The sequence below is a fragment of the Aegilops tauschii genome, chromosome 6 (genome assembly GCF_002575655.3).
Source record: "Aegilops tauschii subsp. strangulata cultivar AL8/78 chromosome 6, Aet v6.0, whole genome shotgun sequence".
NCBI lineage: Eukaryota > Viridiplantae > Streptophyta > Magnoliopsida > Poales > Poaceae > Aegilops > Aegilops tauschii.
In genome coordinates, this window is record NC_053040.3 from 486,083,205 (window position 1) to 486,101,083 (window position 17,879).

The 17,879-nt window shown below is 48.3% G+C and overlaps 1 protein-coding gene across 1 annotated transcript; it reads right to left on the reverse strand.

Annotated features, from left to right (window-relative positions):
* Window positions 1-6,226: 6,226 nt before the first annotated feature.
* Window positions 6,227-14,650, reverse strand: LOC141026240 (uncharacterized). Its single transcript, XM_073502240.1, has 6 exons — window positions 14,555-14,650; window positions 12,646-12,722; window positions 10,124-11,683; window positions 8,630-9,173; window positions 7,035-8,523; window positions 6,227-6,579 (listed from the first exon to the last, which is right to left on the reverse strand). Exons 1-6 carry the CDS (start codon window positions 14,648-14,650, stop codon window positions 6,227-6,229), a joined length of 4,119 nt encoding a protein of 1,372 aa, XP_073358341.1.
* Between the last annotated feature and the right edge of the window lie 3,229 nt (window positions 14,651-17,879).

Genomic DNA, 17,879 nt, shown 5'->3' on the forward strand with positions numbered 1-17,879 from the left:
CAGTACTAGTATCAGTAGACAACAACGATAGGAAGTTGCTTCCGTGTGAAAGGATGAGCTACCAACAAAGCTGATCCAAGAGCATCTTCGTCACCGACGGACTAACAAAGACAAGCCATTTTTGATGTTCTTTCTTCTAAATTTTGATAATATCTTGTAATCGACAACGTATTTTTAATGGCTATATTCCAAGAGATAATATGATTATTCGGAAAAAAACATCTTCTCGCAAAACTATAATCGCATCTAACATTTGTTGGGATTATCAGTATTCGTGACAAAAAAATGTTAAAAAACTGTCTACATTAATGAGAAACTATCCCGTGTCACCATAATCGGGACATGCCGTTTAATTTGTTGCTGATCCAAGAGCTACCACCATGAATATTCTCATGAGATATCTCTTGAAGTTTTGCACAGAAGACTCCAGGGCTGCACTTAATTCAGGACTGACGGGTCAATGGTGCAGTTAGGCCGGTTAGCTAGGTTCTGGAAATGCAAGAAAACAGGAAGAAAAATCAGGAAGGGTTAGGTATCTTCTTTAAGAGAAAAATGTTGAAAATATGCTTTGGCACATGTGCTCTTCTAGTCTTGGTTACAATCAAGAAAATATGATTGCAATATCCTTCGGCACATGATGGAAAAGTTAGATCTCTGCTTAAAGAAAAAATGCTGGCAATATGCTTCGGCACATGTGCTTGTTACAATCAATCATGGAACTGAAACCAATTGTGAAAAGAATCTGTCAGAATTGCATGGTTTCGCCAACCGTATCATTATCGGATGCCAAGGCCTCGAGGGCCACCACTGAGACTGAAGCAATTGTGAAAATGACCGGTGAAGGTAAATAGTGAGGCTATCAGAAGCACCAAAATGCAATGAATAGTCAGTACCAGTATCACTAGACGGCAACGAAAGGAAGTTGAAGTTGCTTTCATGGAAGGGATGAGCTAGCTACCAACAAAGCTCGTCCAAAGGCATCTCCGGCACCGACAGCCTAGCCAAGACCATCCAAATCCTATATTTCTATGTTCTTTCTGCTAAATCTCGATAATATCTTGTACTATCTCCGTACCAAAATATAAGACGTCTTTGTAGGTTAAACTAGCCTAAAAACGTCTTATATTTTGCTACGGAGGGAGTAACTGATAACATATTTTTATGGGCTATATTCCGAGAGATCAGGTGCTGCTTATGCATAAAATTCGTCCTTTCGCTACTCTAATTGCAGCTAACACATGTTGGGGTTATCAATATTTGTGACAAAATAATGATTTAATTTGTATGCATTATTGAAAAACAATCCTAGTTACCAACACACCTTTTAAAGGAGTAAAATGTTCAAAAGCACTGCAATCAGGGACAACACCATCAAAGTAACTACCACTACTCAACATAAAAAGAGAGAAATATTGCTCTCCCGAAATAGGCTTTTGACCCGCTTTATAAATAAAGCTAAAAACATTGCTTTTTTATGTGAGTTGTTGTAAAAATCAACGGCTGCTCTCTGCCCACGTTTCGGCAATGTTTCTGACCGACTTAACATACCACCTCGAAATAGGGCTCTCTGACGCACCATTCACCAAACGCAATCGATGGCAACAGTAATGGTACTCTTCCCGTTTCTTTTTTACTTCACATATATTAGGTTTGTCTTAAGTCAAACTTTCTAAAATTTAACCAAATTTATTTTAAAGAATGTCAAGATCTACACTACCAAATAAATACAATAAAAAATATACTCTATGATGCATCTAATGACAATTCTTTGTTTTGTAAAGTTAACACTTCTGCTTGTAATCTTGCTCAAACTTAAGAAAGTTTGACTTAAGGCAAACTTAATATGCCAAGTAAAAAGAAACGGAGGGAGTATCGAGTTGTAGGCAGCAACGAATAGAAGTTGCTTCCACGCGAAGGGATGGACTACCGACAAGTAGCTGATGTCTCCGGGAGAGTAGAGAATACAAGCTCTTTTTCTATATTTAATTATATCTTGTAACTAACAACATTTTTTTAACGGCTATATTCGGACCGCATTTAACATTTGTTGGGGAATACCATAAAAAATAACTACTAGCAATATGTAAGACAAATAGTTAAGGTAATTTTGGTCTACAATCCAAAAGTACTACTCCTACCTTTTAACTAGAAAATTACTTAAAGCCACTACAGTCAGGGACTACCATCAACATAACTACTGCTTATGCAACTCTGTTTAAAACACGTTGCTCTCTAGGCAGGTTGTTGCAAAAAGTATGAATGCTCTTTGGAAACGTTATGGCGATATTCTTTTCTTTTCTTTGCGAAAGTTTAGATAATATTTTTGACAGTGCGTGTCTCTGATGACGTGGCCATTCGACGCGTTCAACCGAACCGAGCACGACGTGGCCACTGTGCTCCCTTTGTCAGCACTAAAGATCCAGTGATCTAGTTAGGCCAGTTAGGTTAGGGGTATGAAATTGCTCCATCTCTCTGTCTGTCACTGTCACTCTTGTGCGTGTGTCATCTTCTCTACCCTTTATTGCTATCGTATTCATGGGTACTGCTGATGCCTCTGTTTTCTGAAGGTGCACAACGAAAGGTTCCTATGTAGGTGGAGAAGAGAAGCAGAGGTTCCTATGGGTACTGCTGATGGCTCTGTCTTCTGAATCTGAACGTGCAGAACAAGTTTCTGTTTAGGACACTGTCAGTGAGTGCAGTGAACCAACATTTGCATTGCACAGAGAATAAACTGAGACTGCACTGTCGACTACCTCATCACATGAATATTCTTGTAAAATACCCTCTTGAAGTCTTTTTGGCTTGTAACTATAATAACCTGCAGATTGTAAGGCTTCGTCAGGTTCAGCACTGAAGGTCAACAGGTTATAGTTACAAGACAACAGGAGTGAAAATTAAGTCTCTGCTGTAAGAAAAAAATGTTGTATATGCTTCGGCACATGTGCTTGTTACAGTCAGTCATGGTACTGGAGGCTGTTTCTTTCTGGCTTTTCAGCTCTTCTCAACTCCACAGGAAAAAATATCTGCCAGAATTGCATGATTTCGCCAAGTCCTCCTGGAGGACCGCCGCCGCGACTGAAGCAATTCTGAAGAAGAGGGCCTGGTTAAGGAAATAGGGTTCTTGCACACACACCACTCACCAAATGCAATCTATGGCCACAGTACTGGTCTCAGTAGGTAGCAACGAAGAGGGACTGGTAAACAGGATGCAGTGCCGAGGAACTCGCCACATGAATGAATATTCTTTCAAGATATCCTGTTCAAGTTTTGCACTCAAGACTACAGTACAAGGCTACACACTTAATCAGCTTTCAGCACCCAAGATCAATGGTCCTGTTAGGCTCTGAAAATGCAAGAAAATTAGGTCTCTGCTTAAAGAAGAAAAATGCAGACAATATGCTTCGGCACATGTGCTTGTTACAATCAATCGTGTAACTGTAAGCAATGGTGAAACGAATCTGTCAGAATTGCATGGTTTTGCGCCAATCGTATCATCATCAGATGCCAAGGCCTCGAGGGCCAACACTGAGACTGAAGCAATTGTGACAATGGCCGGTGAAGGAAATAGTAAGGCCATCAGAAGCACCAAAATGCAATGAATGGTTGGTGCTAGTATAAGTAGACAGCAACCAAAGGAAGTTTGCTTCCATGTGAAAGGATGAGCTACCAACAAAGCTGCACATTGGGTCTCTGCAACTGCAAGCAGTACACTACAGGGAGCATCAGAAAAATAGATGAAAATCATTACATCCATACCATGTACAGCAGTTCCAGAGACCACCATTAATGAAACCAAAAACTCGTTTCTTGCACCGTACATGACATAGTGTCAAAGTTAACAATACATAGAATGGCAAGGGGGTAGTAGTATGTCTAATGGCAGGAGCAAAGTACAGAGATTGGCAAAAACTGTGCCAACAGATAGTTCTGCACAAAGTAACTAAGACGGCGGTCTCAGAGAGATAACAAAACCAGCGATTATCTTGGGCCACTAGAAATAAAAACAGAGGAGGCTGAAGCTGCAGAAGAAGCATTCATTTAGAGCTTAAAGTGTATCCCCTGAAACAAAAGAGGGCTCGACTTTCACGGGTACAACTAAGGCCCTGTACGGTGTCCCTCCGCTCCGCCAGCTCATGGAGCAGAGTTGTGGAGCTGCAGTTGAAAATGAGGAAGCTGCAGTTTCCTCGCTCTGCAGACCCCGGGAGTTGGTGGATTACCGAACAGGGTCTAAACTACTAGTTAGTGCCAAATTTTACACTTGACCTATGTACCACCAATCGTCTACCAGGTTGAAAAACTGATTTGTTTTAAGAAAAAAAAACTTGATATCCTAGCTGAATGAATAGATGACCTCAATGGCACATTGCAAACTTCAAGTGTCCATCAGTTAGCTAAAGATTCAACTTACAAGGATCTGAAGAGCCACCAAACCCCGGCTCTCAAGAACAAGGGACAAGGCCAAAGAGAAAACCAGGCCCGCCGGAGCAGGCCCCATCCTCCCGGCCTCCCTAACCTTGTCTCCCAGGCGCATACGGATCCATCCCACTCCCGCCAAGCTTTAAAATGGATACTTCATTCATGAACGGTAAACTACAGATTCAGTATAATTCAACCAGGACACAATTCTTTTTCAGAGAACAAAACAGAGACTTGATGCAGCAGTTCCAGGTGGAGAAGAATTTAGAGTAGTTGTTCATGTACCTGCTGCACACTAGCTCACCCACTTGTTTATACTAATTTCAACTACTCTTCTTTCTGTTGCATCATTATAAGTATTGTAGCATTTTTGAGCTCTTCTTATGAAGTCTAGTTTGTTTGGTGATCAGTTGCACATTCATTACAATGTTCAATCGAAACAGCTTTGTTTCATAGCATGACGTACATCACCTGCCCGGAAAAACCCTCATATTTATATTTAAATTCAGAAGTTGGCAAAAACTGGGCTGGCGTTACTAAGAAATTAAGCACCACATGATTGTTAAGAAGTAGTACAAGACTAGTACAAGAGAAGAACAAGTGGACACATAGACATAAGATAGCATCAAGCACAATAAATGTAGCATTAGCTAGGTAGTGCTAATTGAGATAGAAAGCAGTAGTTCCACCACAGGTCATCTATCTACCCGTAACAGGGCAAGGCAAACCAAAATAAGAAAAGAAAATGACTATAGAGAAGACAGAATCAATTACTTAGCACAAGCATAACCTTGTCGGTCGGTTGTCGAGATCACTCACTATCCCCAGAGTTGAGTTGACTTGTTGGCGCCTTATGGTTTTTGTTACAACAAGGGCAGTTGAGAACCCGGCATGTTGATGGTGTAGTTGGAGAGAAGATGGACGATGGTGAAAGGATGGTCGGCGACGAGGACAAACCATTCGTCTTGCTCCATGAAATCGACGTCTTCAGATATCGCCTTGACCGTCTTGAAGTTAAACTTCCAGATGTGAGCTGCTGACCGATCCAGATGTCGAGTGAAGTAGACGCAATTTGGCTCGATGCCTGGGAACTTATCAGCATCCACAGCCACACACCTCTGATGGCCAATGAAGATGGCAAACCTGCTGATGCTCTACATAAGCACGAGCTCGCGCGTCGCGGTGTCAAATCTGAGAACACTAGGGAAGACGGTTCTACGGTCTCTGAAGATGAGCAACATGTGTCCATCCAATCCAACTAGAAAACCCCGGTCGTCGCCTCTGAGATATGTGCAGCCGGAGAAAACATTTGGGAGGAATGTACTCAAAACATCCGAGAAAGAATAGTGTCTCAAGTAGTTCATTAGAATAGGATACATGCCAGCTTCATTCAAACTTGCGTGCACACCACCATTAACGGCCGCCTTGAGTAGGAAGTTGTAATCTTCACGCCGCTTGTGCACGGTGAAACTCCGGCTGTAAGGATCGGCCATGTAATGATCCGTGTGAGACGAATTGCAGATAAAAACAAGCTTGAGCGGAGAGCCATGGCGGAAGACGATGTCATTACATGGCCGATCCTGACAGTCAGAGTTTCATCGTGCGCGATTGTGGACCAGCAGATTATAATTTCTTACTCAAGACGGCCGTGAATGGTGGTGTGTACACGAGTTTGAACAAAGCTGCCATGTTTGCTATTCTAATCAGCTACATGGCAACCGATTCTTTCCCGTCCGGTTTGAGTACAAGCATGTTGCTTGCCAATGTTTTCTCCGGCTGCACATATGACGGAGACGATGATCGATGTTTTCTAGTCGGATTGGATGGACACATGTTGCTCGCCCTCAGAAAACGTACAAGCATCTTCCCCGGTGTTCTCAGATTTGACACCATGGCCCGCCAGCTCGTGCCTATGTGGAGCATCGGCAGGTTTGCCATCTTCGTTGGGCATCGGAGGTGTGTGGCTGTGCATGCTGATAAGTTCCCAGGCATTGAGCCGAATTGCGTCTACTTCACTCGACATCTGGATCGGTCCGCTCGCATCTGGAAGTATAACTTCAAGAGGGTCAAGGCGATATTTGAAGATGTCGATTTCTTGGAGCAGGACGATCGGTTTGTCCTTGTCTCCGACCGTCCTTTCACCATCATCCATCTTCTCTCCAGCTACACCATAAACATGCCAGATTCTCAACTGCCCTTCTAACAAAAGCCATAAGGCGCCGCCAAATCAACTCTGGGGACAGTGATCTCGACAACTGACCGACAAGGTTATGCTTTTGCCAAGTAGTAATTGTTCCTAGTCATTTTATTTTGCTATTTTGGTTTGCCTTGCCCTGTTACGGGTAAGACACATGTTGCTTATAGGATAGATCACCTGTGGTGGAACTACTGTTTTCTATCTCAATGAGTACTTGTAGAGACTAAACAGGAGGTTTGGGATCGAACACTTGCTTGTATTGATCTGTTGCTCAAGATATATACAGAGTCCAACGTACACACGCATATCTCTAACCAACTAACAGACTAACTAGACAGCCCTAGATGCTAGGAAGAGGCATGCAAGGCATGCCGTTCGTGGTTAGTTGGCGACGTGCATGGGCCTGTAGACCCGTTCCAACACTCCCCCGCAGACGGAGCGTCGCCGGCGGTGACGCACAGGCTGGACCTGAAAGCCTTAAAGGTGGCGGTAGGCAGCCCCTTAGTCATGATGTCGGCGAACTGCAATGCGGTCGGCACGTGCAGCACACGGAACTGTCCAAGGGCCACCTTTTCACGAACAAAGTGGATGTCAAGTTCGATGTGCTTGGTCCGGCGGTGGTGAACTGGGTTCTGAGCAAGATAGACAGCCGACACATTGTCACAGTAGACAACGGTAGCTTTGTCGATGCCGGAGTGAAGTTCCTGTAGGAGTTGCCGTGTCCAGCAACACTCGGCGACGGCATTGGCCACGGCACGGTACTCCGCCTCCGCACTGGACCGAGAGACGGTAGGTTGCCTCTTGGACGACCAGGATATGAGTGAGCCGCCAAGGAACAAGCAGTAGCCGGATGTGGAGCGACGAGTGTCGGGGCACCCCGCCCAATCGGCGTCACTGTATGCAACAAGCTCGTGAGGTGGTGAGGAACTGATGGTGATGCCATGACTGATGGTCCCGCGTACGTAACGAAGTATCCGCTTCACCATGGACCAGTGAGGCTGCCGGGGAGCGTGCATGTGCAAACACACCTGCTGGACAGCATAGGTGAGATCCGGACGCGTCAGCGTAAGGTACTGCAGGGCACCAGTGATGCTGCGGTAAAGGGTGGCGTTATCAGCTGGATCTCCATCAGAAGCAGATAGCTTGGGCTTTGTGTCCACTGGCGTCGAGGCCGGACGACAGTTGGTCATGCCGGCGCGGTGTAGAAGGTCCTCAGCGTACTGATGTTGATGGAGAAAGAAACCACTTGGGGTGTGCTGCACTTGTATGCCGAGGAAGAAGTGCAGCGCGCCCAAGTCCTTGAGTGCGACGGCAGTGGTGAGCTGCGCGATGATGTGGCGGAGAAGCGCGTCGAACGAGGCCGCGAGGACGATGTCGTCGACGTAGAGGAGCAGATACGCGAGGTCGTTGCCGTGACGATAAACGAAGAGCGAGGCATCGGAGCGGGTCGCCACGAACCCAATGGCCCGAAGACATGCGGTGATCTTCATGAACCAAGCGCGGGGAGCCTGCTTGAGGCCATAAAGCGACTTGGACAGAAGACACACGTCGTGTGGGCGCGCCGCATCGATGAACCCTGCAGGCTGCTGACAATAGATATGCTCGGCGAGCTCACCATGGAGAAATGCATTTTTAACGTCGAGCTGATGCACCGGCCAGTTGCGAGAGGCGGCGAGCTGCAAGACGATGCGGATGGACGCCGGCTTGACGACGGGCGAAAAAGTGTCGTGGTAGTCGATGCCGTGGCGCTGGGTGAAGCCACGGACTACCCACTGCGCCTTATACCGATCCAGCGTGCCGTCGGGATGCAGTTTGTGGCGAAAAATCCACTTGCCGGAGATGACGTGGGCGCCGGGCGGACGAGGAACCAAGGTCCAGGTCGCGTTGGCGCGGAGAGCGTCATACTCTTCCTGCATGGCCTGGCGCCAGTGAGCATCCGCAAGGGCTGCTCGAACGGACGTGGGAACAGGCGATGGGGAAGCCACAGAGGCGGTGAGGATGTAGTCGTTGTCGTACTGCGTGTTGCGGCGAGAAATGCCCGCGCGAGCGCGGGTCAGCATCGGATGTGCGCGGACGGGTGGCGGTGTCGATGTGGAGCCACCGGCGGCCGCCGCAGAGGAGCAGCCGGTACTGGTCGGAGAAGCCGCGCCCGCGGCAGACGGAGCAGCGGTGGATGCGTGAGAACCCTCTGCCGTGGTAGCCGATCCGGCCGACGTAGCAGCCGGAGTGGTGGCGACCGAAGTAGCTGCCGTGCCGGCCGAACGCGCGGGTGAGGCAGCAGAACGCGCGGCCGAGGCAGCAGAAGCCGATCCGGGCGACGTAGCAGCCAGAGTGGTGTCGAGCGAAGTAGCTGCCGTGCCGGCCGAACGCGCGGGTGAGGCAGCAGAACGCGCGGCCGAGGCAGCAGAAGCCGATCCGGGCGAGCCAGGCACCGTAGCGGAGGCAGATGAGCCCGCTGCGGTGGCAGCCGAGCTGCCGTGCCCGGGAGGCACCGTCGAGGGTGGCTCGTGGCAGTGTCGAGCCCGAGCCTCGAGAAGTAGCGGCGGCGGCGACGGATCTCCTGTGATGATGCGCGTCGAGGTCGGGGTAGACGGCAAGACCTGCGCAAACGGAAACTGGCGTTCGTCGAAGAAGACGTGACGGGAGATAATTATCTGCCCGGTATGTGGATCAAAGCACTTGTATCCAGCATGGTCGGGAGGGTAGCCCAGGAACACACATGCACGTGAGCGAGGGGAAAGCTTGTTGGGGGCTGTAGCTGTAGTGTTAGGATAACAAAGGCTGCCAAACACACGAAGGTGGGAGTAGGAGGGGGTCTTGCCGCATAGGAGCTCAAATGGCGTGATGTGTTGACGTGGCCGGCATGGACGTAGGTTTAAGAGGTAGGTCGTGGTGGCTAGGGCGTCTGGCCAAAATTTCGTGGGCATAGAGGAATGAAACAGGAGGCTGCGAAGGCCTTCAGTTAAAGTCCGTATGATCTGCTCGGCACGACCATTCTGTTGAGATGTGTAGGGGCAAGTGAGATGGAAGACAATGCCGTGATTAGTGAGAAAATTACGAAACGCCGTGTTATCAAATTCACGGCCATTATCGGTATGAATGGTGAGAATAGGTCGTTGGAATTGTGTGGCGACATATGCATGAAACGTGATCAACACCTCAAATACATCAGACTTGTGCCGGAGAGGAAACGTCCACGCAAAGTGAGTGCAATCATCAAGAACAACCAGAAAGTATTGGAAGCCAGAGTTGCTAAGAACCGGCGATGTCCAAACATCACAATGTATTGTATGAAAGGGAAACGGTGCAATGGTAAATGATTCACTAAAGGGCAAGCGTACATGTTTGGCAAGCTGACATGCATGGCAAGTATGAGAGGTAGCTTTATTACAATGGAAATCAAAACTGTCTAAAACATGTGATAATGCAGCACGTCCGGGATGGCCAAGCCTTTCGTGCCATAGATCGGCAGTGACGGCAACAAAGGCAGTGGGAGAAGCAGCTGCAGACGAGTGGAGAGGATAAAGATCGCCGCTGCTATTACATCGGAGCACCACCGTCCCAGTGCGAAGGTCCTTAACAGAGAAACCAAAGGGGTCAAACGTCACAGAGACAAAGTTTTCACGTGTAAGAGCACGAACAGAGATCAAATTCTTAACAAGAGAAGGGGAGATGAGAATGTGGCTAAGAGAGAGAGGATTAGAGGTAGTAGCGATGGACAAGGAGCCAGTATGGGTGATGGGAAGGGGAGCACCGTTTCCGACGAGTATATGTGATGGGGAGGAGGAGGGCTTGACATCCGAGATCATACCAGGGTGTGCTGCCATGTGCGACGACGCCCCGGTGTCGAGGATCCAGTCGCCACCGCCAGCATAGGGCTGCTGCTGCATGGCGAGGAGGGCGGCCTGCAACGCGCTGGTGTCCCATGGAGGTGGTGCAGCGGTCGACGGAGGAGGCACGGCGGGCAGGCCGCCACCATAGGCAGTCGCGGTGAGCCCCATCGGAGGACGAGGTCCGAGCAGACCGGCGCTTGGGGGCCGCGCCATCATAGGCCACGCCTGAAACATGCCGGTCCACGGGTTGATGCCGGTGCCGCTGTAGGCGGGTGGACGCTGCATATACGCCGAGGGGGAGGGCGCGCCTTGCGGCGGTGGAGCCCCGCCAGATCCGCCATGGCCACCACCGTTGCCGCCTTTGCGGCGCTTGCGGCCGCGCTGTCCGCCGCCCTGCCCGCCGTGGCCGCCGGCGCCACTGGACGTAGGGGGGACGGGAGGCGGAGGAGCTGGGCTGGGCGTGGAGATTGGAGGAGGCATAGGGCGGCCGGCGTAGAGAGCCGTGGCCGACTCATGGGACGCCGCATGATCGATACGGCGCTCTTCCTGGAGGAGGTAAGTCCGCGCCTGCAGGAACGTCGGCAGCTTGCTGTCGTCGTACGTCATCGTAGAGATGGCGTGGGCGAACTTGTTGGAGAGCCCACGGAGCATGTTGGAGACGAGGCCGCGGTCGGTCACCGGCATGCCGCAGTCGAAGAGTGTGTCGGCGAGCGTCTGGAGGTGGGTGAAGTAATCCGTGATGGAGAGGTCGTTTTGATGCAGGCCGTGGAACTCCTCTAGTGCGAGAATACCCTGCTGATTCCGGTTGGAGAGGAAGAGCTGCCGGATCGCCGTCCAGAGCGTGTACGCCGTGGGGTTCCGGTGGTTGACCGCGCCCCGAACTTGGCCGGAGATGGAGCCGAGAAGCCACCGGATGATACACCAGTCAATCTGCGTCCAGACGGCGTCGGTGAGCCGGTTCCGGGCGTCGACGGTGCCATTGACATGGTCCTGAAGATTGTAGGACATGAGAAGGGCATGGAGGAAGGAGCTCCAGGTGGTGTAGTTCGGGGGGTGCAGCTCTAGAGTGACGGGCATGGCTGAGGCGATGTTGAGAGAGAGGATGAGGTGGAGAGGCACGGAGGGGCCGGCGGAGGATGGATCGCCGAAGGGGTTTGTGCCGGGGCCGGAGCCGGCGGAGGAGAGGTCAGAGAGATCCATCGATGAGCGGAAGCGAGGAAGAAGATCGTGGAAGTATCTGATACCATGTAGAGACTAAACAGGAGGTTTGGGATCGAACACTTGCTTGTATTGATCTGTTGCTCAAGATATATACAGAGTCCAACGTACACACGCATATCTCTAACCAACTAACAGACTAACTAGACAGCCCTAGATGCTAGGAAGAGGCATGCAAGGCATGCCGGTCGTGGTTAGTTGGCGACGTGCATGGGCCTGTAGACCCGTTCCAACAGTACTACCTAGCTTATGCTACATCTATTGTGCTTGATGCTATCTTAGGTCTGTGTCCACTTATTCTTCTCTTGCACTCTTGTACTACTTCTTAACAACGTAATATGGTGCTTAATTTCTTAGTAATGTCGGCCCTGTTTTTGCCAACTTCGAAGTTTTTAGCTCCTACAATCGGGCATTGAATCTATTACCATGCCATGTCCTTCTCTATAAGCTTTGTTAGTTTGCAATGTCCTGTATTGGAGAAGAATCGGGTTTATTGGTTTTTGATTTGCTTACTGACGGTTTGTGGAGCACCTGTAAGTTGCTGCTAAGGCTTAGAACAGGGTACGGGTGATGCAAGTATTGTGTCCTGGTTGAATTATACTGAAGTCGTGGTTTACCATTGATCAATGAACTATCCATCTTTAAACTTGGCTGGAGACAATGTTGGGCCTGGTTTTCTCTTTGGCCTTGTCCCTTATTCTTGGGAGCCCGGATTTGGTGGCTCTTCAGATCCTGGTAAGTTTTTTTTTTTTTTGCGGATAAACTTATAATACTCAAGCATCAAACGTACAATCCTGCTTACATAAATCGATGACCTCTGGGGATCCTGATCCCAACCAGACAACAGTTCTACTCTCAGTTCTAGCAAAACTAGCTAAAAAATCACTAACTAAATTTTGACCACGCTTCATATGAACAATACTAGTTGTTCGAAGAGACTTCAAGTACTTTATCTCTGCCACCAAAGACGCATAGATTGACCTGTCAATGTCCTTGTCCTTCAACATGTTCACCGCTATAAGTGAATCCATCTCCATACAAACTGGAAGTTCCGTCCGCTGAATAGCAATGGATAAACCCTCCATGCATGCACATAATTCTGCTTCAAGGGCATCTCGGCATGAAAATAACTCCTTGCAAGATGAGTAAATAATGTTGCCTAGATATCGTGAAGCACCATACCAGCACCAGCCCTTTCATCATTAGTCCAGGAACCATCCGTATTAAGCTTGACCCAACCCTCTGGAGGAGGAAGCCACTTTACAGGAGGCACAATTTTTAGCTAACTGATGTACACTTTAAGATTGCAATGTGCCATTGAGGTCATCAATTCATTCAGTTAATTAGGATATCAAGTGTTTTTTCTTAAAACAAAAATCAGTTTTTTTTAAACCCGGTAGACAGAGGTCAAGTGTATTTATTTAGCACTCACTAGTCATTTAGTTTTGTACCTGGGAAAGTGAAACCCTCTTATGTTTCAGGGGATACATTTTAAACTCTAAATGAACTGCAACGTCTGCCTCCTCTGTTTTCCTTTGTAGTAGTCCAAGATGATCGATGGTTTTGTTATCTCTCTGAGATCATTGCATGCCGTTCTTAGGGCATCTACAACGCCGGCTATCTGTTGGCACCGTTTTTGCCAATCTCTGAACTCTGTTCCTGCCATTGGATATATTAATTTTGCAATGTCATGTATGGTGCAAGAAACGGGTCTTTGGTTTCACTACTGGTGGAACTGCTGTACATGGCATTAGAACAGGGTATGGATGTAATGTTTCATCCATTTTTCTGAAGCTCACTGCAGTGACTCTTATGCTTCCATCCTTGTACTGCTTGCAGTTGCACAGACCCAATCTGCAGCACCGTTGCTGTTAAGAACAGAGGTGTGCTAAACTAAAGACGTTCTCTGCATATAAATATTTGTGAGACGGTTGGCGATTGCTATCATGAACAAGATATGTTGTATGCTGAACTTGCAAATAATGTCTACTACTATAAGGCGTGGGTCTCCAGATGGAAGCGCGCCAAGACGTTGCCCAAACTTGACATCTTTTGCATCTAGTTATGTTTGTTCCTTATCGAAGACTTGATGGTCGGCCTGAGGCTGGGTGGTCGGATCTCCAGATCCGTTATCTAGTCCCGGCTGCGAGTTGGGGAAACAGAGTTGCCGGTGAAATCGAGCCGACGGCGGGCGATGGCGGCGTCTTGTTTCGTTACCTTCATGAAGGCATCGTCGTGTAACTTCTGTCAACTCACTCCTTCTGCTTCGGGGGAAACCCTAAGATCTGGTAATCCAGATCGGACGATGGTGGTACTGCGGTGTCGTTCCTCTCTTGGGAGCATCATTTGTGGAGCAGCGCTGGAAGTCAGAGGCAGGAGGTGGAGTGGCTTCATCTTGCACGGAGCTTCGGTGGAGATGTCAAGTCATGCCAGACCGACATGTGCTACGCTTTGTCATGCCTGGTCGGCAGGTGCTACGCACGACAGATTTTCCAGAGACTTTAAGCTGTGTCGGCTGGTGGTACTTGGCGGCATGGTGCCGAGGTGTACCGGTGGCGACCGCGACGTGCTCAGCTGTTCGCCCGCAGGGAGGTGGTGCCGTTGGGCGCCGTGGTGGCGTCGACGGCAGCTAGACTGGGCAAGATGGATGCGTCAGTACAACTCTGAAGATGGAGTGGTGGCAGTTGGCGGCGGCGGCCTCTGAGAGCGCGTCGGACCGATGTGTGCCCCAGACCCGGCAAGTGGCTTGGTTGGGGCCTCAGGTCTTAGATGTTAGGTCTTAGATGTTAGGCTTGGCTGCGAGGTCTGTGGTATTAGGCCCGGACTATCAACATCCCTACGTCAACTGGATAGGAGTAGCGACAGATGTTGCCTAGATGTCCCTTTTCACCTCCCTTTTCACCTTGTCTTGCAGGTTGTACTCGTCTTGCAGCAGCGCGCCCAGCTTCGTGAGCAGGCTGCTCGTTGCTCCCCCCACCGCCTCCATGGCAGCTCAGCTACGTAGCTATACCTCGGCTGTCGGCTCACACAGTGCCTTCTGATCTGGTGGTTGTATGGTGAAGTTGTGTGGAAGGCTCAGAGGCAGATAGATGCTACCTTCCCTGCTATATGGCCGGCTGATTTGCTTGATCTGTTCGGAGCTTGATATGGACACTTTATTTTTTCTTCAAAATGGAGGCAAAAGATTTATCTCATCCATTAATTAAGCAGAAGAGAATTGCCCAATTAATCATGAAAAACCGAGCAAAAACCAGCACAAACCGCCGAGCGGCACACACATGATATGAACACTTTAGAAATGTGTGGCCCTTGGTGGTTGGTCGTTGGCATCGAGTTAATGTGCATCTTGTGCATGGTCAATCAGTTCATACTGGAAATAAAAAATAACCTCTTACCATGCTCTGGTACAGGAGTCCCAGCAGTGGTTGAAGTGTCAATCCAGTGTTCATCGTAGATTAAACTCTGCAAAAGCCGGCGTACCTAGTATCATCTTAATGTTGATATACTGCCCTTTATAAATAAAAAAACTATTCGTTTATTTCCTTGTGATGTCTACTCCGTATGATATGATGAATAATGAATATATAATTTACAGATTCAACAACTTACCTGTCGAAGAGGAAGCACGAGGAGCTCCTTCCATGCTGAAGAAGAACATTGTTCTGGATTCTGATCCACGGTAGGGCAATTTCCAGCTAAGGGTGCTCTGGATTCCTGCTCGATCCGTGAGACTGCAATTTCCAGCTGAGATTGGTAGGAGAAAGGAGATTGTTAGGCGGGAGAACAACCAAAATTTCTGGAGATTAACTACAAGGACAGGTAGATGAGATGTGTTTTTCGAGAGGTGGGGCCCACCAGGACAGCTGTCAACCGTCGCTTGGCCGCCCAGGATGGCGGGGGCAGGACTCGCGGCATGCGGCCTGTTTGGACCCTTTTGACGAAGTTTAGCTAGATCTGACTCCGGTTCAGAAAAATTTCGGAATTTGATCATTTTTCCTACCGCCATAGTCCTTAACGGTAGGGTATAATATGCTACCGCCACGCTCTATGACGGTAGGGTTTAACTGCGCCGTCACGCCGTCGTAACATGAAGAATAGCCTACCGCCAAAGTTTTTGACGGTACCGCCAGCGTTGTTGACAGTAGGGACTGCATACACTGCGCCGTAGACAAGGGAATAGCTTCTCTGCCACTCTAGGCCCATTGCCCTAGGCCTCTAGCTGAAATAGCACGTACTAGTACTAGCAAAGCAACAGCAAAGAGAGAGAAAGGCCTCTAGCTGCAGAAGTAGGCACATGGGATAGCGGCTTAGACAACTGTAGCATCATTTGCTACACCGTAGTACGTCTATCATACTTCATCCGTTCCTAAATATAAGTCTTTTTTAAAGATTTCACTATAGACTATATACAGATATATATAGACATATTTTAGAGTGTAGATTTACTCATGTTACTTCGTATGTAGTCCCTTATTGCAATCTCTAAAAAGACTTATATTTAGAAACGGAGGAAGTAGTTTGCATGTCAGTGGCTGCACCATTGAATGAGTGTGTGGTAGGGGTTCTCCATTTAACAAATGTTTCTTTGCTTCGGGTGTGGGTGCTAGTGTGCTACACATTGTGGGGTATATGCATGACAGATCCACTAGTACAGTTACGAGATCGTGGGGTGCTATGGAGTGGAGACCCTACCGCCAACAACTCTGGCGGTAGGATATAACGGCCTACCGCCAGAAACTTTGGCGGTAGGATATTTTTCATGTTACGACGGCGTCACGGCGCAGTTAAACGCTGCCGTCGTAGAGCGTGGCGGTAGCATGTTATACCCCACCGTCAAGGCCGTCGTGACGGCGCAGTTAAACGCTACCGTCGTAGGGCGTGGCGGTAGCATGTTATATCCTACCGTCAAGGACTATGACGGTAGGAAAAAGGGTCAGATCCCGAAATTTTTCTGAACGGGGTCAGATCTGGCTATACTTTGTCAAAAGGGTCAAAACACAAAATTTAGCCGCGGCATGCTGGAGAGTCCATCCATGTGCTGTGTAGCTAGCATTTAGATGTGAACAACTCCAGCATGTGTATGAATCACACATGGGACACTTTGGAGTTTGGGCCAGCCTTAATGAGGCTGAACAAGCAGATGTGACGGTGATAAACGCAGCACAACAACCGGTTTTCGGTGGCGTCGTCCTATTCTTCATCGCTGATGTCTCTTGCAGACGTACAGGCATTTTCCATGGCTCGGCCCTCTTCTCTGCTTTCTGAATGTGCAGCACGTTCCTATCCAATCCAGGAGGAGAGAAGACACACTGTCGGTGAGTTGCTGCAGTGAGAAAAATCCCCTTGTGCACAGAGAATAAATTGATACCACACACATAGGACGCACAGACTCTGCAGTGTTTAACTCATCGGATGAATATTCCGTTAGCATCTTGCAGTAAGTGCCAATGTTGTCAAATATCCCCCTATGCTGTTAGTCTTGCATCTTATTCTTACCCTGCAGTTTGTTTCGGGGCAACACTTTATCGTGTTAGGCAATGAAGATCCACAGTCCAGTTAGGCCCTGGATACTCAAAACAAATGAGGGATGTTCAGGAAGAATTAGTATCGTCCCGTGCGTAGCAGAAGGGATTTTTGCAAATGTTCAGATTATCTGTTGCGGAAGATAATGATTAGCCATGTTAATTGGTATGTACAGAGACATCTATTTACTAGAGGCAAATTGTCCAAGATACAACAATACATACTACAGCATTACAATATTTCGTAAATTACAGCAGCTTGTAGGTTTTGCAACAGTATATGTGACAACATTATTGTTCTACAATCAGTGACAAATTCGAGCTCATCAGATGAATATTCAGTTGGTGTGTGCCAATCAGTGACAACAATATCAAATATCCTCATATACTCTGGAAGTCTTGCTTCTGAGTTCTCACAGTAAACCTGTAATTTTTTTTTTTGCGCAGGGACCTGCAAATTATTTCAGGGGGCACTTAATCATGTGAATTACTGAGGATCCATGGCCCAGTCAGGCCTTGGACATGCAAAGAAAGGAGTAATAAACTAGGTCCCTACTTTAGCAAATTATTCTGACATGAATAGTGGAACCGGGCATAAGAATGCCCAGAAATTATTTTGACAATGTGCTTCAGCGCATGTGCTAGTTGCAATTAAGCTCTCCTAATTTAATTTTCCCGCGAGGAAAATGTAGC

Coding starts and splice junctions, on each gene's coding strand:
- LOC141026240 (XM_073502240.1), bottom strand. CDS start 14,650: ATGGAGGCGGTGGGGGGAGCAACGAGCAGCCTGCTCACGAAGCTGGGC. Junction 9,174..10,123: donor GATCTTTATCCTCTCCACTC/GTCTGCAGCTGC, acceptor GCATCATCACAG/GAGATCCGTCGCCGCCGCCG. Junction 8,524..8,629: donor ATTTCTCGCCGCAACACGCA/GTACGACAACGA, acceptor CAGGCCATGCAG/GAAGAGTATGACGCTCTCCG.